This window comes from Schistocerca gregaria, chromosome 3, assembly GCF_023897955.1.
Source record: "Schistocerca gregaria isolate iqSchGreg1 chromosome 3, iqSchGreg1.2, whole genome shotgun sequence".
Taxonomy (NCBI): Eukaryota; Metazoa; Arthropoda; class Insecta; order Orthoptera; family Acrididae; genus Schistocerca; species Schistocerca gregaria.
Genome location: NC_064922.1, coordinates 567,398,783 through 567,421,534, shown reverse-complemented (window position 1 = coordinate 567,421,534; position 22,752 = coordinate 567,398,783). Strand labels below are relative to the sequence as shown.

General features: G+C 43.1%; 1 protein-coding gene across 1 annotated transcript in view; it reads left to right on the top strand.

Moving 5' to 3' along the window:
- Window positions 1–3,581: 3,581 nt before the first annotated feature.
- The window catches only part of LOC126355971 (cholinesterase-like), a 100,458-nt gene continuing 81,287 nt past the window's right edge, over window positions 3,582–22,752 (top strand). Inside the window, exon 1 of the mRNA XM_050006577.1 lies at window positions 3,582–3,720. Coding sequence (XP_049862534.1) covers window positions 3,658–3,720 — 63 coding nt within the window. The 5' untranslated portion in view covers window positions 3,582–3,657. The remainder of the gene's footprint in view (window positions 3,721–22,752) is intronic.

Genomic DNA, 22,752 nt, shown 5'->3' with positions numbered 1-22,752 from the left:
ACGAGATGCCCCAAAGTGCTTTTTTGTCAGGATATCCAGAAATGGGAGGATTCCATTGATTTTGACTTCCAATAGATCATTTAGTGTATGGCACTGAGATGTATGGTGAAGTCATTTAACTATCTCTTCCATGTGACGATAAAGCGAAGATGTTGTCTGCATACAGGAAGAAACAGATAGGTTTACATTGGACTGATGTCAGGGCGTCCCCCTTGACTAGATGACATGGCTATTCTTTCCATCCGCGCATGGTAAGCACCGGCAACGTCGACATTCCTAGAAACGTTGGTCGTTTCTATGTCAAATTTCTAAGAGGTTCGAAGGGTTATTGTAATGACAACGTCGGTATCCTTATCCTTAAAGCTCTTAAGACATCCACAACAAAATGCACTGAGCTGTGAATGTGATGTAAACACCTCCCGATGTAAGAGCTAAGCAGTTTCCAGGTCTTAATGAGTGAGAAAGTGGGTCACCAATTTTGCTAAAAATGGTGCCTAATGGCATCCCAGCTTTGGGACCTTTCAGCAGTCTATAAAATCGATGTAATCGATGACCTGTGTGGAAGTTTCTTAACCTCATCTGGAAAACGGAGTCTTTCAGAAGCTCCATGGTCTTTCCCTCCAGCCCCTTGGTAATATCAGAATCAGTCTTTAGATATGTACTCCCCGCTTTTTCTCATTGTAATCCTGGTGAGACAGGACCACATTTTCGTTGCCCGCGTCAGCTAGCGAGACCATGATACCTGTATCTTCTCTTAGTTCTTGTACGGCTGCCCTCTCCATGCCAGAGATATTCAGTTTCACAGGTCCTGTTTGTGTGAGATCAGGACAGATTTCGTGACCATCTGCTGCTTCGGTGGAAGTCGTGAAGCTGATTGTTCCATTCTACTGTTGATGTCCGTGACTGGTGTGGATTCAGGAGATGGTGCAAAATAAAATTATTTCTTAAGAACTGAAATCGCATCCACATTTAGAAGTTTGGCCGTGAGACTGACGACAATTTTGCAAGAAGCGCCAGAAGGTTGGATTTTGATATCTGCCGACTGATGTCCTTTCTTTGTACCGAGTTTGCTGTGGCCCAGGTGACACCATCAATCCAGTCCCACTTACAGGGACTGAACTGGTTGGTCGGCTGTGGATGTAATTAAAAAAAGCTTTGTTAGTCTATTCCAGGCACCAGCGAATAAAGCATTCTCTCTGCCGTGCCAAGGCAAGGATGGCACATTTCATGATTCTTCTGGCAGTTGCTGGATCGATGTGATGCATCACCTTTGCGAATTTTGCATTCATATGTTCTTGCCCTCATAAGTAAAATGCAACTGCACTTAACAAACGCCTCCGCCAGTGGGACAGCTTGTCAACTCATTTCCAGCTGTGATACGTCTCTTTCCCATTGAGGCGTCTGATGTTATTCTTCAGCTCCTCTCAGCGTTCTTCATGACAAAACAGTTCACGGATGAAAGGCCCGATGTCACTGTTCAGTGGGCTAATATTTCGACAAACGCCTATTTTGGCTCGAAATGGGGAAGGTGATGCTGGGCGCTGACAACGGAGACCAGTGACCAGATCAGAGTTAACAGCACCGCGTCCCCTCAAAGTGGTCGATTTATCATCGCAACAGACGCTACCAATGTGGTCGCCTGTCAGAGCATTGTGCCCGTTGGATACTGACATCCGGCCGTTCACCTGTGAACATTTCGTCGTGATGTATGCAGGCAGAAGTTGAAGACACACATAATTATTTCTTACCCCTGTGGACAACATACGAAGGTGAATAAGGGTGGTATGCAACAAATTTATTGCATAACTCAATTTCTTTCTTCTCTCATTCCTGTTGCCTAGCCCACATTCTCCGGTAACTCTTTCATCTATTCTTTCCCCTGCTACCGCGTTCCAAACACCTATGATAATTAGATTATCATCTCATTTTACTTACTGAATTACCCATTCAGTATCCTCACATACTTTACCTACTTATTCGTCTTTCGTTACTGACGTCAGTATGAACTTTTTCTGTTGACGATAGTTTACCGTCGATTCTGATAGAAAAACCCTACCACTAACCTGTTCGCAGTACTCATTCTACCCTATTTTCTGATTAATAACGAATCCTGCCCATATTATACCATGTTCTGATGCTGTTTATATTATCCTACCTTCTTATGACCAGAAATCCTTATGTTCTTTCCATTTCTCATTACTGTCGAGCAATATTTTTCAAATCATTGATTCCTACTACGTCTAGACTGAGCTCTCAAATTTCCTTTTTCACGTTTTCTATGTTCCTTACCACGTTCAGACTTCTCACATTCCATTGCTCTCGTTATGCTGGAAATGAGTTGACAAGCTGTCCCACTGGCGGAGGCGTTTGTTAAGTGCAGTTGCATTTTACTTATGAGGGCAAGAACATATGAATGCAAAATTCGCAAAGGTAATGCATCACATCGATCCAGCAACAGCCAGAAGAATCATGAAATGTGCCATCCTTGCCTTGGCACGGCAGAGAGAATGCTTTATTCGCTGGTGCCTGGAATAGACTAACAAAGCTTTTTCTAATTACATCCACAGCCGACCAACCAGTTCAGTCCCTGTAAGTGGGACTGGATTGATGGTGTCACCTGGGCCACAGCAAACTCGGTGCAAAGAAAGGACATCAGTCGGCAGATATCAAAATCCAACCTTCTGGCGCTTCTTGCAAAATTGTCGTCAGTCTCACGGCCAAACTTCTAAATGTGGATGCGATTTCAGTTCTTAAGAAATGATTTTATTTTGCACCATCTCCTGAATCCACACCAGTCACGGACATCAACAGTAGAATGGAACAATCAGCTTCAAGACTTCCACCGAAGCAGCAGATGGTCACGAAATCTGTCCTGATCTCACACCATTTCGTTTCTTACAGATCCATCACTGGAAAAACATTCAGGCACAACATGATCGTGTCTTAATTCTACATCATGTAGATGTAGAATTAAGACACGATCATGTTGTGCCTGAATGTTTTTCCAGTGATGGATCTGTAAGAAACGAAATGGTTGTGGTTCTGTCGTGTCGCAAGAACTTCTTTTAGTCATACAGTTTTGAACATTGTAGCTCAAAATTCTGACTGTTGATTTTTACCAATTTAATTTTACGATTTACCAACTGTTGATTCTGATGAAGACACCCCTAGTAGGTCGAAACCTAAGTCAATGTACCTAGCGTTTATGTGCAACCGGTTGGCTGTTTAATCTTATACTGAAACATCTTTTAGTTAACAATGGAAAAGACGTCAACTTTCAATTACTTTACGAGAAACAAGCGAGCACGGTCCCCAGCGTTCACAACTTTGTTTACGAGTTGTATTCAGCCACTAACACACAAACACAGCCAAGAGATAATGAATCGAGTTCACGTGATTGTACTTTACTCATTGAAAATGAAACACACCTGCGCTGCAGCTGTAACAACAACAGGCTACCAAGAAATTTAAGCAGCTTGCGAACCTTGAGCGAGGACGGGGCATATTTAAACGCAGCAGCTGTATTGACAACAGGCTACCAAGAAATTTCAGGAGCCTGCAATCCTTGAGCGAAGGCTGAAACATATTTAAAGGATCAGCCATACTATTAAAAAGCGTCACTCAAAATCTGCTCGTGGAACCGACGAACCTACTGCCATGCTGCTGAACGTCAGAATATTGTTTGGAATTCTCCTTCTTCAGTTCATCACCTATAGCAAGGTAACGTTTAGACGCAACCAACATTTTGACTGCTTTAGTTAATCGTAAACTTAAGGAAACAGTGGCGTCATCTTTGTGTACTTAGATGATACTAATTCATTATGATTAGTACTGTAGTTTCAGAGACCTAAAATAATAGTTCTAGCGCTGTAAAATAGAATTTAGGAAATACACAAAGAGCCAAAAGAAAACTGGTATAGGCATGCGTATTCAAATACAGAGATGTGTAAACAGGCAGAATACGACGCTGCAGTTGGTAACGCCTATATACCGGTAAGACAACGAGGGTCTGACGCAGTTGTTACATAGTTTAGTGGTGCTACAGGGGCAGGTTATCAAGATTTAAGTGAATTTGAACGTGGTGTTACAGACGGCACATGAGCGGTGGGACAGTATCTCCAACATAGGGAAGAAGTGGGGATTTTTCCATACCACCATTTCACGAGTGTACCGTCAATATCAGCAATCTGGCAAAACATCAAATCTCCTATATCGCTGCGGCCGGAAAAAGATCCTGTACGAACGGGACCAATGACGACTGAAGAGAATCGTTCAGCGAGACAGAAGTACAACCCTTCCATAAATTTCTGGGCCATCAACAAGCGTCAGGGTGCGAACCATTCAAAGAAACATCATCGACATGAGTTTCCGGAGCCGAAGGCCCACTCCTGTACCCTTGATGACTGCACGACACAAAGCTTTACGCCACGAGTGGGGGCATCAACACCGACATTGGACTGTTAATGACTGGAAGCATGTTACCTGGTCGGACGAGTCTCGTTCCAAATTGTATCGAGCGGATAGACGTGTACGGGTACGAAGACAACCTCATGAATCCATGGACCCTGCATGTCAGCAGGGGACTGTTCAAGGTGATGGAGGCCCTGCAATGGGGTAGGGTGTGTGCACTTGGAGTGATATGGAACCCCTGATACGTCTAGATACGCCTCTGGCAGATGACAAGTACGTAAGCAACCCGTCCGATCACCTGCATCCATTCATGTCCATTATGAATTGAGACGGACTTGGGCATATCCAGCAGGACAATGCAACATACCAGAAGTCCAGAAATGCTACAGAGTGGCTCCAGGAACACTCTTTTGAGTTTAAACGCTTCCGCTGGTCACTAAACTCTTCAGACATGAGCATTATTGAGCAATCTGGGATGCCATGCAACACGCTTTTCAGAAGATATCTCCACTCCTTCGTCCTCTTACGGATTTATGGACTGCCCTGCAGGATTCATGATGTCAGTTCCCTTAACCACTACTTCAGACATTAGTCGAGTGCATGCCACGTCGTGTTGCGGCACTTCTGCGTGCTCACGGAGGCCCTAAGCGATTTTAGACAGTAGTACCAATTTCTTTGGCTCTTTCGTGATTTCGGGTAAAGTCGAGCAATTTGTTGCAATTGTGAGTTTCCATCATCAAGGTGGGATATCTTCCAGAGAACTGAAGCATTCTGGAATATTTTTATTAGTTTCTTCTAAACTTTTCTGGATGATTGTTGGGATGTTAGCATTGCCGAAAGGTAACCTGTTATATAGACAGACGCCGTAAAGAGCATTTAATTACAGCACGGTTCTGAAAGGCTTGTCCAAAAGAAGTTGAAAAATACGCATTCACGAGAATATGCATTTGAGTAACTAAAAGCAAAATGTTTTTGAATGAATTGAGATAAACAACTAGGTGTGGAGTACAGAATCTTTATTCCATAGGGTCCTTATATATAACACAACATCTTCATTATTTCATCAGAAAATCATGGTGTCGAGGGGGTTATAAGTCACACTCAAATACAAATGAAACTGTGTTCTGAGTCCGTCTCTTATTTATTAGACCACTAAACATTTCAATGGTTCACACCATTCAGGAGAAAAGTTACACACTTACATTCCTGGTGTTAGTGGTGAGCATAATGGTTTCCTCATTGCGCCACGTCAATGGAAAAATAGGTTCCAATTCGGTTTTTGAAGGAAAGGAGGAGCAGAGAGACACCGCACACTTCTTACAGTTGCATGTGCCTTTAGTTATATACTGTATGATGCGTTACCCTGTGCCTCCACTTTTTACACATGAAAGGTGCGTCTACATTTATCTTCAGTATAATGCAATTCCTAAAATTTGGTTGTTTAATTTACTGAACACCACAGTTGTGTTACTGTATTGCATGACTGTGTATAATCCATTAAATTTCGGGCGTGCAACCGTGCAAATAAAATTTCCTCCACTGATGTTTCGGCCGTGTATCGTCCGGCCATCCTCAGAGTGAGTTACAAGGCTGACGACAAGATGCCAAGCGCGGCCTTACATGGTCCACTGCAGCGGTACTGCGCATGCGGGTCGCAGGTCCTGGTCACGGCAAAGAAACGCACATGCGCTGCCTGTGACGAAGGCGTACGGACATTCGATTCGCTTATCGATGTGTGACAGGCGGCAGTTTAATTACCCCAAGAGCAGGGTCCATGCTTTGTCCAAATTAAAACCATTACCTCAGTTTATTAAATTATTAGCTGATCTAATCTCTATAGCTTCCTTGAAGACAGATTCCCAAAACAAAGAGATGTTAAAATCTTCACATCACTGTAATGATACAATGTTCGGTCACAGCTGACTTGTCTGGCTGTAATAAGCGTGTGTATCTTCGATGCCCCACACATCTCTCATGAACGGTGGGTGTTGTTTGTGATATGTACGATTTCTCACAATTTCCACAAGGAATCTGATACACACCCGCTTTATGAAGCTGTAAATCGTCCTTCACAGAGCCGAGTAAAGTTGCAATCTTCGTGGGGGGCTGTAAGATCACCTTAACACAGTCTTTCTCAAGATTACGGCCTATCTTCGAGGAAAGAGCACCTATATAGTGCAAAAACGCACTAGATCTGAACGAATTACTATCTTATTCCCCACCACATACATACTTTCTAGGTTTTGCACTGAATGCTCTACGAATTTGTTGCGGAGAAAATCAATTCGATTTAAAAATGCTTTTCAGGTATATGAGTTCTTCTTGCAAATTGTCTTTATCGGATATACAGTGCGCCCTATGCACTAAGGTCTTAAGGACACCTATGGCGTGTGAAGGGTGATGGCAGCTACTGGCATGAAAATATGGAGTCACCGCCGCCGATCATACATCGATAAGCGAATCGAATGTGTGTACGCCTTCGCCACAGGCGGTGCATGTGTAAACGTATTTCTTTGCCGCCGACCACCATCTCTGACCCGCATGCGTAGTACCGCCGCGGTTCAAATGTTCAAATGTGTGTGAAACCTTATGGGACTTAACTGCTAAGGCCATCAGTCCCTAAGATTACACACTACTTAACCTAAATTATCCTAAGGACAAACACACACACCGATGTCCAAGGGAGGACTCGAACCTCTGCTGGGACAGTCCATGACTGCAGCGCCTGAGACCGCTCGGCTAATCCCCCGCGGCGGCGGCACCGCTGCGGTGGAGCATAAAAGGCCGCGCTTGGGATCTTGTCATCAGTCTTGTGACTCACTCTGAGGATGGCCGGGCGATATGCGGCCTAAATATCTGTGGAGGAAATTTCATTTGCGCGGCTGCATGTCCGAAATTTAATGGACTAACCATTACGCTGCGAGAAGTTGAAAATGTGTATATTATATTAGTAGAATTAAAATTAGAAGCATTTCAGCAGAACAAACAAACAAACAAACACCTATATGTGGTACAAGCGTTTGCGACTCCTTCTATGAAATGCGAGATTTTACCAGCTTTTGTGGCATAGGGGTAAAAAGATTGGAAATGCATCGCTTCCCCATGTCGCTGGGTCTAGTTCTTCAATAGTTCTTCCGATAAGTGGACTTGTTTGTTGCTGGTTGTCACTAAATGTATGCTTCTGTTCGAATATCATATTATCCCACCTGTTGTATCTGGCGACTCGGTCGAAGTACTTTCAGCCATTTCGACCAGTCATTACCAGCATTTCTGGAAAACCATGATGGATCCAAGCTGCTGACAAGAGTAATATACAGAAGAATGGAAAAGAACAATGGTTTCTAAAAACGGCAGTAAGTCAGCTCTGTACAAGGTATGCATCATTGTTTTCCAGAAATGCTGGTCATGACTAGTCGAAATGGCTGAAAGTACCCGACCGAGACGCCAGATACAACAGGTGGGGTAACATGATGTTTTTGGCGAATTTGTACTTCTATGGCACAGTCCTGCAGCGATTCGAGAGCAATGAAGATAAGCTCAGTAGCTGGAATTAATTTCGGGTCTAACAGAAGAAAACATTTAGTGAGAACTAGCAGCAGACAAGTCCGCTTATCGGAAGAACAATCGAAGAACCGGAGCCAACGACATTGGAAAGCGACGCAGTCCCAAAGAATTCTTTTTTTGGCACTGTGTCACGTTATGAACCTGAATATGACAGAAGCTTGGAAATTTTCGCACTTCATGACAGAAGTTTGCAAACGTATGTACTCTTCTCGGGTCAAGGATGTCATAATTACAGAGGAATTCATTTAGTAGCACCAGCTCAACGAGGAATTGCAACAGAAAAGAGTCTGATGAGAAAAGTGTGTCCGACTTCAAAATGAGGCCCTACGGATATTATTAAAGATTTCCACGACCTCGTTCCTCTTACATGGCATTAATAAGAGAAGAGATAGAGTGTTTTTTATCAGCTAGAATTTTCAGACAGCGTTAGCAAAAGATAGCAGCCCTGAACGTCGATACCATCGTCAGGAGGTAATAGACAGTGCTGAAATAGAGATGTATCGATCTATAGCACAAATCTTCGTCACCAGTCCAGTGCACAAGGGAGAATGGACTTTACCAACTAGAACTTATACTGCAGGACAACCCACCCTGCAAACACAGGTACGAGCAACTCCTTTGCCAAGAGTAACACCCAACAGAAGAACAGATATTTTGGGAACACAGGAATACGCACCGTTATGTTTCTACTGAGGATGACCTGGACACGTTATACGCTATTGCAGAGAAAGATGACTAGTGTTCGACCATTACTACGCCGTCAGACGTCAGTCATAACAACAATTTTAGTCAAGCCAGTCAACTGCAGACGATTAATGCTGTGCCTGCGGTACGAAAGTAGTTGCCGTACTCTGAACAAGGTCGCTCTCAAACATGTTGCAGCTGTTCCCTGTCGTCGTACAGAGATACGAGCATCTCGTCTAGCCGCCGAATTCGAGAAAACTAGATTAAGCGAGACGACCGTACTTGCAGCTGGGGCAGCCAGAGATGAAAATCCTCCATGGACGATAGTCACAAAGATACCAAAAAACAGAGGACGATTGGTCTTTATCATTCTGTCAACAACGAGGTCGTCAGAGGGGGAGCACAAGCTCAGAGTAGAGAAGGATGTGGAAGGAAGTCGGCCGCGTCCGGTCAAAGGAGCCATTCCGCCATTTACGTTAAACGATTTAGGAAAATTACGCAGAACCTAAATCAGGATAGCCGCACGTATCTGAACCGACGTTCTCCCGAGTGTGAGTCCAGTGCCACCTTGGTTCCAGGATGTGACGAAATCGCACTGACGTCATCATCGACGGTCAACGTGTCTGGGCCCTGGTTGACTCTACGACTTCTTTTCCAGTAACGCTTGATGTTGCTAGAAAAACATGTATATGTTTCGTGATACTAAAGTGCTTGTAGTGAAAGTCGAAAATGAGAAATACACCCAAATGACCAGAAGATGTACTACAAGAATAACTATCAAAGACGAAACAAGTCCTCCGAATTCGTGGTTTTAACAAACTGTGATCATAATGCTACTCTCAGATTCAGGCATCTTATGCAATCATACGCTTTGGCAGAACATAACTCTACATTAACGAAGCTATTCCAGCAATCTAACGCAACACTGGTGGTTATCGATTTTTCAATCATCAACGAAACGAGTCCCAGTGGTCCCTCTGGATGGTTAGTTTAACTACAAGAGTTTTATCGATTGCAAAGAGCTACTCAGTCCCATAAAAAATACCTACATGCCAGTGTGATTATTACGAGCATCGCACAGAGACAAATTATAACTAGCAGCAACGACTCCCTCAAGGTACGATCCTAGGGACAACTGATCCAGCCCGAGAATGGCAGATTGACGACGTCGACGAAGAACAGTGCTCCACTGCCACTCGAGACAATGGAGAAGAGGACGCTAATGTCGAACTGCCAAGAGAGACTGGCCTGGCCAACGAACAACGAGGGAGTTAGTCAACCATTCTGCACCAATTTTCGAATGCTTTCAAATGGAAGAAACTGTAGTGCAAGAATCCAGACGCTACTTCAAAACCTAAGAATGCCTTCAGAAGAATTCACGGGTCTTGTTAACGGTATTCAAGATGCATTTAGGAATTAAGGTACTGAATCATTGAAGCTGATATTGTCGTTCATGTAGGGTTTGTTTTGGCAAGTGGAAATATCATTCGTCTCTATACTATTCATATCGCGTCGCAAGCACTACAATTGGACAATGTGTTCCTGTTATCTCTGATGGTACCTGTTTTTTGAAGTCTGTCTCCTGCAACATTTAGACATCAAATCTTTTCGCTTTGTGTACACTAAGTTTTGTATATCGATTATTAACTGAACATTTTATTCCGTGGGTAACTTCCGTATTTGTGCAGCTGCACTTTTATAGAAACTGGTGTTTCGTCAGTATCTTTAGGGCGACTTCATATTGATCAAAGGCAAGCTATAGCATTTTCCGATTGCATGTAGTGGGCTTCATTTTGAGGGATTTGTTTTGCTTACTGACATCGACACCCTCAATCCGTTAGACAGACCAATGGCCCACGGTTAAGTGTTGGTGGTCATACGCCAATAATCCAGTGCTGAAACAGCGTGTCACCAGTTGAACTACGTATAATTAGGAACGAAGTGGAGAAAATGCTGCAAGATGACACTATTGAAACCTCCTCAGAGGGTTCTCAGTACTCTCAGAACAAAAAGGATGGCACATGGTATTTCTGCATCGAGTACCAACTACGCAACGAAACCACGAAAAAGGACGTATAACTATTATCACATATTGACAATAATCTAGCCTCACTGAAAAAAGCAAAATATTTATCAACAGCGGACACGCAAACAGGTTGACGACACTGACAAAGAAAAGACTGCCTTCATAACTCCTGAAGACCCTTCTGAGTTCCCAATTATGCTTTTTGTACTATGTAACACTCGAGACACCTTCGATCTTACGATGGACAGCCTCCTTGGACACATTAAACGGACAAAGTGTCTTTGCAATCTGGATGAAATGGTCTTTTTTTTTCGGAAACATTTTAAGAAGATATTAGCTGCCTGAAAGCTGTGATGAAGTAAGTTCAGACTGGAGGTCTCTATTTGAATCCAAAAAGTCAATAATAATCTTGGGGCAGCTAGTGAACGGCCATAATGCTCCCCTATCCAGAGAAAATAAGATCATTAACAGAATTTTTGACTCCTTGGCACAATAGCGATTTGAGAAGTTATCCTGGAATTTTCTCACACTACCGGCAATTCATAGACGAATTATGTATTAAGGCACATCCGTTGCAAGTATTAGTGCAGGGAGGCACCAAAATTTCTGGGAACGAGGCGCAAGAAAGATCCTTCATTCTCCTTAAAGGAGCGCTAACATATACTTTAGTTCAAGTATTGTATGACTAGAGTGCGAAGAAAGCAATTCAAGTTGACGATAGCGGTTATAGGATGGCTGAAGCTCTAGTGCGAATTCAGGAAGGTGCTGAAAAGGACATAGGTTATGCTTCCACGGTATTCTCCAATACGAAATGAATAACCATAAGTAACTTACATTCTCTTTGATCCATGTCAAGCAATGGAGCCATTCGACCTCAGTATCCAATATGGCGGAAACCACACTCCTTCACACTGACCTGTCACTTGACATGCCCTCCCTCCTCCTCTTTCCCCACCTCTCTCACTAGCCCCACCCACTTTCCCCTACCCTCAACTGTTTCCGACTAATTGTAGAGCAGTAATAAAAATGAAAACCCAATGAAGAATCGAACATTAGCAAAGTACATAGCCCAGTTGTGAATTATGCTCCACCTCCTCCACTTCTTTCCACTCAGTCACAGCGAAGTATTAAAATGACGCATCCTATAAACAAAATAAATTTAAAATATCTAAGTAGTCGAACTGCGCTCCACACCCCCCGCCTCTTACCGTTTCTCTCCTGCTAATCAGTACATAATATTAAAATGATGCAAAAGTCAAAGATATGCATTATTTCCATGAATTTACATAGAACTGTTTAATACTAAAATGATATATGTTATTGACAGCAAGATATGATATACGCATTATTTCCATGGTATGTACGAAACATTTTGTGCAAATACACACCCCTGTCACCAACTTGCAGTACTTCACTTGAAAGTTAAAGATAATTATGTACACACACATATCTCTAGTATAAAATTGAGTAGGAGGTAGCCACCTTCAGCGACAGATTTTTGGAAAGGAAGAGGAGGAGAGCCGGTGGGTACCGGCGTCTGGCCAACAGCTTTTACAGTTCCGAACAACAGTGGGACATCAGGCCACTGTAGAGACACACAGGTAGCATCTCACATAGAGGAAACGCCTGGAAAAAGGTTATACGAATGTGAAATGGAGTGAGCAGACTCGCCTATTTAGAGGGCAGGCACCTTTGTACTCAAGGTGTAGAAAGCTGGCCGTTTCCCCAGAAAGGCACAGAAAATTAAAGATAAACTTATAAGTGATGAACAGGCTGCATTCAGCCCAAAGCCTTTGAAAATGTGAGAGATTGCACAAAGCTTTGACTTTTTAAAAAACAACATTTACTCAAAGTGAAACCTGCCAGTAATGTATAATATAAATAAATTCTAAGTTGGAGACTCTAGACAGTGACAAGGCAGATCACCTCATTGTCTGGGGAAAGAGAGAGAGAGAAACACTGCCTTTTTTGGTAGAGTATGATACGGCGCGAGTTATTGTATAGTCAGTCATAAGAAGGAGACAAGTGTCTCGTAAGGAGCAGTTTGATCGGTTGGCACTTGGAATATGCAGAGCTGAGCCAATTAAAATTCAGTGATAGATGAAAAACGTGGCAATATAAGGTTTCCTTTTAACTGGTATTTGATTAGAAGTCAGATCGAAAACACAACAGACCTCCACCATGCCATTCAATGATCTCTCGTTTGAGACTAGTGAAGTCAGAAAAGGCGGTGGTTTGGGGCCAGTGTAATGCAAGCTACAGGGGCGTCCGGCTCGAAGCTGTCCTTGAATTAACCGATTTGTAACGGTTCATTGTGTTACCTTGCTGCCGAAATTACTGCTGCAGATGCAGCACGATCCGCCGGAACCACAACTCAAACATGATGGCCTTCAGTCTTGGTAGTGCGGAGCCCTGTCTTCTTGCGACTCTAAACTCTCGTGATCACCGCTGCCAGCAGTCATGTATGGTGGCTGCATTCCTGTCAAGTATTTACGCAATATAGCAGAGAAACATTCAGCTTCTCGCAGCCCCATTACAAGCCCTCGTTCAGACACCGTGAAGTGTTGATAATGGCGTCTTTGTAGCCTTAAAGGCTTTCTCGATTATCGCCAACTAACCTCGTCCAGTCTCAAAGCTGACTAACGCTCATGACTGTTACAGCGTGTGTTTAAAGCAACCCTGATTTTCATATAGTGGCGCTACCAGCGTTGCCCTTATGCAAGTGACGCGAAAACTGTACAGACATCACGTGTCAGATATAGAAAACCACGCCTGCTGAGTCTCGCTTATGTTGAGCAACTTCTTCTTGGTGCTGCGATTGTTTTGCCAGTACTGTAGGTTAACCACTAATGACCACAGGCAGTGCATCCTGAATTCGGAAGTAGAAACCGTAGTCCAGTACACTCTTGATCTAAGTACCATACTCTTTTGATCATCAAACTATATAAACTTGTCTCACCTCCACAAAATATTCTTCCTAGCAATGTGCATACAGTGTCCTTAGGTCACTACCCTACAAAAAATGTTGATTGCAGAAAAAGTTAATATCTGTAAAAAGAAAGTATAAAAAGTATAGAAATTTGTATGGCTACGAAGTCTTTCAGGACGTATTGCTTGAATAAAAATCTCTCGGTGTACATGCCGCGTCAATTCAGGATAAAACTCCAATCTTTCGACGACTACCTCCATGGCCGTCGTCAGGGCTAAAACTGTCGTGAGCTAGCGAGGTTCCCACTTTTATATGCAAAGGATGGCTTCTGATTGGCTGGAATACGTCATAGCAACAGCGATATGAAGCGTTGTGAAGTGGTGCCCTCTACTTCCATAAATGTAGTTTCTATCCCGCGTTTTTTGCATCGCCATCCCTTGAATCAGGAGGTAAAGTGCGGGAAGTTTTTCTCTGGGATTTTTCTGTATCTAGTGCACTCTTCCAAGTGTTGCTAAGTGCGTAGCCGTTGTCTCTGTTAAAGTTATTATCGCTAATTTCGACTGCTTCCCGGATCACAGTCCCAGTAATTCGATGCGTGGGCTATTACTTTGGTTTCTTCAAATAAAATATTATGCCTGTTAAGCAGGTTGTGCTTAGCCACGGCTGATTTTTCCAAATACCTGTATTTCAGGTGGCGCTGGTGCTCGATGCAGCGGTCGGCAACGGTTCTTGCAGACTGCCTCACGTAATTCTTGCCGCATTCGCAAGGAAGAGTATAAATTCCCGGCACTCTTAAGCCGAGACTATCTTTGACTGATCTCAACATTTCCTTAATTTTTCTAGGTGGTCGGAAAACTGGTTTTATTCCTTGCCTCTTCAGGACTCTGGCTATCTTGCTCGTTGTAGCCCCGCAAAAAGGAAGCCGCGCTATGTGTTGGTCCTCTTCTTGTATATGGCCGGCATCGTGTCTTACTTTCTTGGGCAATACTGATTTAATTTCGCCGGCAGAATAACCATTCCTCTTGAAAACAGTCGTCAAATGGTTAATCTCGGGACCGAGGTGGTCCTTGTCGGAAATAGTCCTGGCTCTGTGTACTAAAGTATTCAGCATAGCTCTCTTCTGATACGGATCATGGAAGCTATGGCTATGCAGATATAAGTCTGTATGGGTTGGCTTCCTGAAAACAGAATGACCCAGTCATCCATCCGGCTTTCGCTCCACCAACGCATCTAAAAAAAGGTAACTTCCCTTCCTTCTCTACCTCCAATGCACATTTTATGTTTGGATGTACACCATTTAAATGTTCGACGAACTGCTGCAGCGTGTCGCTGCCGTGTGGCCAGATTAAAAAAGTATCGTAGACGTCTCTGTAGAAGCATGATGGGCGGAGGTGAGCACTGCTCAACGCTCGTTCTTCAAAGTCCTCCATGACAACATTCGGTACTGCTGGTGACAGTGGCGAACCCATGGCTGTACATCTGTCATTTCATAATAATATCCACTGTATAAAAAGTAAATGGTCGTCAAGGTATGGAAGTAGAGGGCACCACTTCACTACGCTTCGTATCGCTGTTGCTATGACGTATTCCAGCCAATCAGAAGCCATCCTTTGCATATAAAAGTGGGAACCTCGCTAGTTCACGACAGTCAGTTTTAGCCCTGACGACGACCATGGAGGTAGTGGTCGATAGCTTGGAGTTTTATCCTGAATTGACGCGGCATGTACACCGAGAGATTTTTATTCATAGAAATTTGTAATCTGAATACTGTAAATACCTATAAAAATGTAAATAGTGTAAGTACATCAAAAACTTCGTACATAAAAACATGGTTAAAATATCAATTTATCAATCATTTTATATCTAAGGTATGTTTTGTTTCAGTTTTTTCCCCTTTCTCATTCCCTCTGTAGTTTTTTTTGCTTCATGCAGTATACTGTTAGTGTGTCTCATCCTTTTAATCGAGCTATCATGACCTGTGTTTCTTATGAGAACGTCTGAGAGGTGCAGAGATAACTCTACACATTGCTCTGGGCTCTCTGTCTGTCAAAGCGTGTGTATTGTATGTGTGTTACTGATGCAAGAATTTGAGAGGTAAAGTCTTTATATTTTTTCTGAATATGAAGCATGAAGGTGAGGTATTTTTTAAGCTGTGAGATGACACTTGATGACGAGGCAGTACAGAAAACCATTTGTTATAATATCGCTGGACTGCTTATTATAGTTTTGCGAAAATTAGTTACAGCTATAATGAGTACCAGATTACATGAAATGGGTAACACCTATGCCTTACCGTTTTGCCACTGCTTCACCTTTGCTTCTACACTGTTTTGATATTGTTTCATAATTTCACCATTTACCGTTTATTGTTTACTGTTTGTGTCCGCGTGTGTGTGTGTGTGTGTGTGTGTGTGTGTGTGTGTGTGTGAGAGAGAGAGAGAGAGAGAGAGAGAGAGAGAGAGAGAGAGAGAGAGAGAGAGAGATGACGTAGAAATGATTAATTTGTATCAGAGAGATCACATTCAAGATTCGTATAAGGACAACAGTATTCGACTCATAAAATGCAGAGATACATGTATATTCAAGATAGAGTCTTTTTTTTAAAAAAAAAATACTGTATACCTTTAAACTTGTCACCATTTTAGGCAACACTTTAACATTATGCGAGATATACGAGACTGTATGTATTTTTACCGAAATTATCCATATCTTCGACTTTGGTGTCCCTTCTGTATATCATTTTAATGTTACTCCATAGGTATGTATTTTTACGTAATTTTATCTAAATATCACAGAAATGTGCATATATTTGACCTTGGTGTAATTTTTACACGTTATTTTATTGTTATACGCTAGGTACATACTACCTTTGACTTTCACAAAAATAAAGAATATCTTTTACTTTCACAGAAATAAACCGTATATTTGACTTGTCACCTTTTATTGCGTATCTGCCACCATTTTTACATGTCGCTTTAATACTTGCCCTGACTGGCCAGAGAGGCAAGGTGGTTCTAAATTTCCCACTAGCATAACTGGAATACTTACACTCTCTTGAATATTTGATTGCCTCTCTCATTTTTAATACTACACTGTGACTGGATAGGAAGATGGGAGAGGACGGAGGAATGATGGTGGGGAGAGGGAGATCGAGAAGAGGGGGATGGCCTGTCACATGATATGTAACGTGGCGTGGTTGTCGCCATCTTCGATTAAGAGGTTATGTGATTATATTTTTTGCATTCCAAAGTGGACCAAAGAAAACATTACTATACTATTATCACTTTACAACTGAAGAGTGTCTTGCAGTTGGTTTGGTCATCAACAAGCTCCTACCACATTTATTTTATAAACAACTGTGATGCCTGCCGACATGGGCTCTAACGCTTTGGGAATACAACGTCGCAGTAGTATAGAAAACGGAACGCAACCACTACCGTGCCAACTAACTTTCAGTCAATTCTGTGGCTGATCACAGCAGTATGGACAAACCTCAGTCATAGCTGAGGTAAATGATGTTGCTGCTGAGCAGATGGAAGTCCCAGAATTGCTGAAAAACATAGAAACCTTGAAGAAAGAGGGATCGATCAAAGGAGAATTCCAGTTAATGCACTTAACTTTATACAAGGAGAACTGTGATTCAGTGGGACGGAAGTGATTGCTCATCTGTAGCTATCTGTCCTGAAATATTTTCACGATGTTTGAACGTTTGGTTACTGCAAAGCCTCTTGACAGAGCGATATACAGCTGCCACTGTGCAGATCTCTACGAATCCCTTACACTATGTGAGCCGCTGTAAGAAATGCCTGCGACAGAAGCAAACGCTGTAGTTCCTTTGGGGGAGCATCTGGTTTTAATTTAACCTACAGCAGTTCCACTCCATCAAATTCTATTCAATCTCTTGGGGAGATTCCCGAAGTCAATAAAAGGGAACGATGGACAGTCGTCTGCACTGACTACCTCACCAACTACACCATCGCCAAAGTAGTACTAATTGCTGAAGCTCCAGAAATTTCAAGGTTCCTTGAAGAAGTACGGAGCACCCTATGTATGGACTGCTGATCATAGAAAAGTTTTGCAGATGAGGATAATACCAGGCCCAACTTCATAATGCGACATCAGCCGAAGCATGACAAGTGTCTACTACCCACAGATGAATGTACAGAATGCTTTAAGACGGTGTTGGAAGATATGTTCGCTATGTACAGTGATACTCATCAGAAAAATTGAGATATAGTACTCCCGAGTGTGACATTTGCATACAACACACCTAAGTCAGAAACTATGGGCTTCACATTATGCCAGTAATGGAGTAAGTCAAGGGAGTGGACACACAGCATAGGTATTTTCCAATGATAATGAGGCAATGCTTTAGGTGAAGTAGTCTGGATACAAGTTGACTGTGCTGGCGATGGAGGGAGGCGTCGCCTGCCTGAAAGCACTTGCCTCTAGGATCAAGGCTACCAAATTGGCGCACTCCGGCTGGAAGGTATTAGAGGGTGTCATGGTGTTGCATCATACAATCAGAGACGTATAATTTTGAAGTTTGCTGTTTCATTAATAATTGAAGACTCTGATTTAAAATTTTAAAATATTAATTTATCCAGAAGGGTCTTAAATTCCGACATACAGTCATCAAGCAGTGTTAAAAAACTGGTCAGACAGCTGAGGTGAATTACTGTCGTAATAAAAACTAAACTATTAATCAGGAGGTAATAGGGTTCAACAAAATAGTAGTCAGTCAGGCATATTGTGATAAGAACATCATCATCAAACCTGAACAGTTAAGCAAAATTATTCATTATCATGCTCAGGTATTTTGTAAGAAGAACTTAACTTACTCAACAATAAAACATTACAATTACATAATCAGCACAGAATGAAAGTGGAGCAGAGCACCACGTTTACTACTCATGTTTCAAGGCCTCATCTCAAAATAAGTGTCTGTGTTAAAGTGTTTACTACGCAGCAAAATTGCTGAACTAATTCCCTTACACATCTACACATTTTGCACGAAATTCCTGATAAGACAAACGAAACAGGTTCATTAGCGCTGAAGTCTTCAGTTAGCGCCCAGATTGTAAATAAGTAGATTTGAAATGCTCTATTTTTCTTTTGCTCGAGATTCCTAGTTCCCATCTTAAGGCTTCTAAAACTATAAAGAGTATTTTTGATATACCATCACAGATTGGACTTTTGTTACTGCATGTAATGTAGACAGAGTGTAGACACTGTCAGATAGCATATGTCTCAACCATAAAGTGTAAGCATAGTGATAATAGGCAGTAGTGACTGAACAACAGTATTCATTGTTTGAAACCCTTTAACTGTAACTCACTAGCAAATTTATATCTGTGGGTAAATTAACATGTGTAACATGAAGACTGAGTTAAACTCTTCACTGACCAAAAAGTGCCTATGGTACGCAATCTTATTACTTTTATTAGGAAAAACTCACCTTAAACATTTATAAGTAGACACCTTTACATAAGAGATAGATACTGCACCAGTAAAAGACAATTCACTATCATATAAACGTCATTAAGTGTATCACAGGTACATAGTTACTGCCAAGTAGGCACTAACACCTACATTTCGCTTTTATACCGGCACAATCTTTTGTATGTAGAGTGTACCATCGAGAATCGTAAAAAAAAGGCAAACTTTTCCCGATGTCTCTGCTAATAGTACACACAATTCTCTGAAAAAGCCGTAATAGTATATTACATTGGCTAGTTTAATCGCGGGAAGCGGGATATTACAGTGGTAGTATGTCACCAAGAGAGACGACACATCCATTTCACGAGGATACTCTTTATTAAACTGAGCATTAGTATAGAGAATCTCGTCTATCGCTGAAGTCGCTTTGCACTGTCCCATAGGACTTCTACACCGCTCACACCAATGATTTTCAGTCCCTCTAGGATGCATTTCTCCACGGAGCTCACACCAGGATTGTAGCGAACTGTGAGGTGTGACGACCAGTCTGCGTCGACAGGCACGGGACGCCAGGCACCCTCGCTGTTTACAGTGGCACAGGTACACACCCGTGTTAATCGTCTGCAGAGGACCTGACTGTACAGTTTCTTGCGGAGCACGGGCGAGGAAGCTCTTGCACCAGCAGCATATGTACACTACTGGCCATTAAAATTGCTACACCAAGAGGAAATGCAAATGATAAACGGGTATTCATTGGACAAATATACTATACTACAACTGACATATCATTACATTATCACGCAATTTGGGTGCATATATCCTGAGTAATCAGTACCCAGAACAACCACCTCTGACCGTAATAACGGCCTTGATACGCCTGGGCATTGAGCAAAACAGAGCTTGGATGGCGTGCAGCTTCAACACGATACCACAGTTCATCAAGAGTAGTGACTGGCGTATTGTGACGAGCCAGTTGCTCGGCCACCATTGACCAGACGTTTTCAGTTGGTGAGAGATCTGGAGAATGTGCTGGCCAGGGCACCAGTCGAACATTTTCTGTATCCAGAAAGACCCGTACAGGACCGGAAACATGCAGTCGTGCATTATCCTGCTTAAATTTAGGTTTTCGCAGGGATCGAATGAAGGGTAGAGCCACGAGTCGTAACACATCTGAAATGTAACGTCCACTGTTCAAAGTGCCGTCAATTTGAACAAGAGATGACAGAGACGTGTAGCCAATGGCACCCCATACCATCACGCCGGGTGATACGCCAGTATGGCGATGACGATTGCACGCTTCCAATGTGCGTTCACCGCGACGTCGCCAAACACGGATGCCTCCATCATGATGCTGTAAAGAGAACCTGGATGCATGCGAAAAAAATGACGTTTTACCATTCGTGCACCAAGGATCGTCGTTGAGTACGCCATCGCAGGCGCACCTGTCTGTGATGCAGCGTCAAGGGTAACTGTTGCCATGGTCTCCGAGCTGATAGTCCATGCTGCTGCAAACGTCATCGAACTGTTCGTGCAGATGGTTGTGGTATTCCAAACGTCCACATCTCTTGACTCAGGGATCGAGAAGTGGCTGCACGATCCGTTACAGCCATGTGGATAAGATGCCTGTCATCTCGACTGCTAGTGATATGAGGCCGTTGAGATCCAACACAGCGTTCCGTATTACCCTCCTGAATCTACCGATTCCATATCCTACTAACAGTCATTGGATCTCGACCAACGCGAGCAGCAATGTCGCGATACGATAAACCGCAATCGCGATAGGCTACAATCCGACCTATATCAAAGTCGGAAACGTTATGGTACGCATTTCTCCTCCTTACTCGAGGCATCACAACAACGTTTCACCAGGCGACGCCGGTCAACTGCTGTTTGTGTATGAGAAATCGGTTGGAAACTTTCCTCATGTCAGCACGTTGTAGGTGTCACCACCGGCGCCAACCTTGTGTGAATGCTCTGAAAAGCTAATCATTTCCATATCACAGCATCTTCTTCCTGTCGGTTAAATTTCGAGTCCGTAGCACGTCATCTTCGTGGTGTAGCAGTTTTAATGGCCAGTAGTGTATAATTACCAACTTTCATCTCCTGAAGTTTTGATTTTCCATCGTTAATGGCCACTCCATCCTCCTGCAACATGGCTAGAGCTTGTTGAAGGTGTCATGAGTGTTCATCCACGAAATGCGAGACGATAAATATGTTTCCAAGATACGTATAGCAGAAGGCGAAGTGGAATATCAGACCGCTACAGCATAAAGAGATATTCAAAAAGTCCATCAGAAGTTTTAGTTGCAGTCCTTTGGATGTCTACAAGGTGCGTTGGTGATTGCAGGTAGGTACACATGCAATCGGTTATCCTGAAAATCGTTGTGCCTGTGAAGAAATGCATAAAGTCATAAATATTAGGAATAGGGTAGGTGTAATGTGCTGTTCGAGAACTGGTGAACCTGTAATCGCTCCGTTATCTGGTAGAGCCATCTTTCTTAGAAAAAAAGCTTGATTGTGGGAGCCCAAGGCCCAGGGGCTATCTGAAGAGCGAATAATTCCTGCTTTAAAAGAGTTAATTAACTGCGGCCTTAGCTAGTTATAGACCTGCTGCGGCTAACTGTAGAGGTATATATAAAACTTGGGGTCCATCCATAGCTATTATGTGATGCATGATTTCGTGAAGAGCAGCACAGGCACATGTGCACAGGGGTCGGGAGCACTGCTAACACACTCTGCTCACTGCGATTACTGCCTTTGTGCTGTGCCTTTTGGCGCCCATCAGGGACTGAGTGGGCATGGAGTGCGCTGGAGGTGGGATGTGCCCCTGTGAGGCAGGTGGGGCTGCGGCCGTACCCATCTGTTTTCTTTTGCCATACAGAGCTGCTCATGTGCTGCTGCTATGGCCTCTACAGTGTTAGTAATATGATGTCACAGCTCGCCGTTTTTCGTGCGTAGTGGTTGTTTCATTGTAAGTGGTGTACTGTCAATAGGCGTGGAAAATATCATCTGAAAGTTTGGAACATGCACGGAGAATGTTCTGGATGGTGCGATTGAGGGGCAGCACAACAGGCACAGGTTCTGGTGGCATAGAAGAGTTGGAGATAGTTTGCACTTCTTCAGCTGAGAGGTGGTAAATGAGCGTGGTCCGTAAGATGTTGGTGGAGAGCTGGTGACGTCGTAAAAAGTAGATTCCAATTTCTGGTTCTAACATATCAGTAACTGGGACGGTCCATGGACACTGGAGAGTGTCCGACAAGTGCATGTTGTTGCGATGGTGCCATGTACACTAATGCTGAAGTTGAGTCGATTAGCAGATATCGATTTGACGCTTTGTCCACTATAAGAGACATCCGTAAGCAACTGCAGAGGTGAGCGTTTGTATGTCAGATATTCTGATGGGTTAGAGGTGACATGGTGAAGCATCACGGACTGGAGCGCCTATTGCGATATAGTCATGGAGTTTAGGTCCCAGCCCAGAGTAGCAATACTTGCGTGCAGCAGCACCAAACTGTATATGACACCAGCAAGAATTAGTACCTGAAGCCAGTTGAGATGGATGACACTGTTCCCATCTGTAACTTAGGGCACTGGTGTGTGTGCTGTGCAGGTAATGAGGAGTCTTTCTGCTGTAATCATGGCCCTCTGTGTCCAGTTGGTTGTAGTTGTGCAACACGGGGAGGGGAGCCCGCCGTGTGTA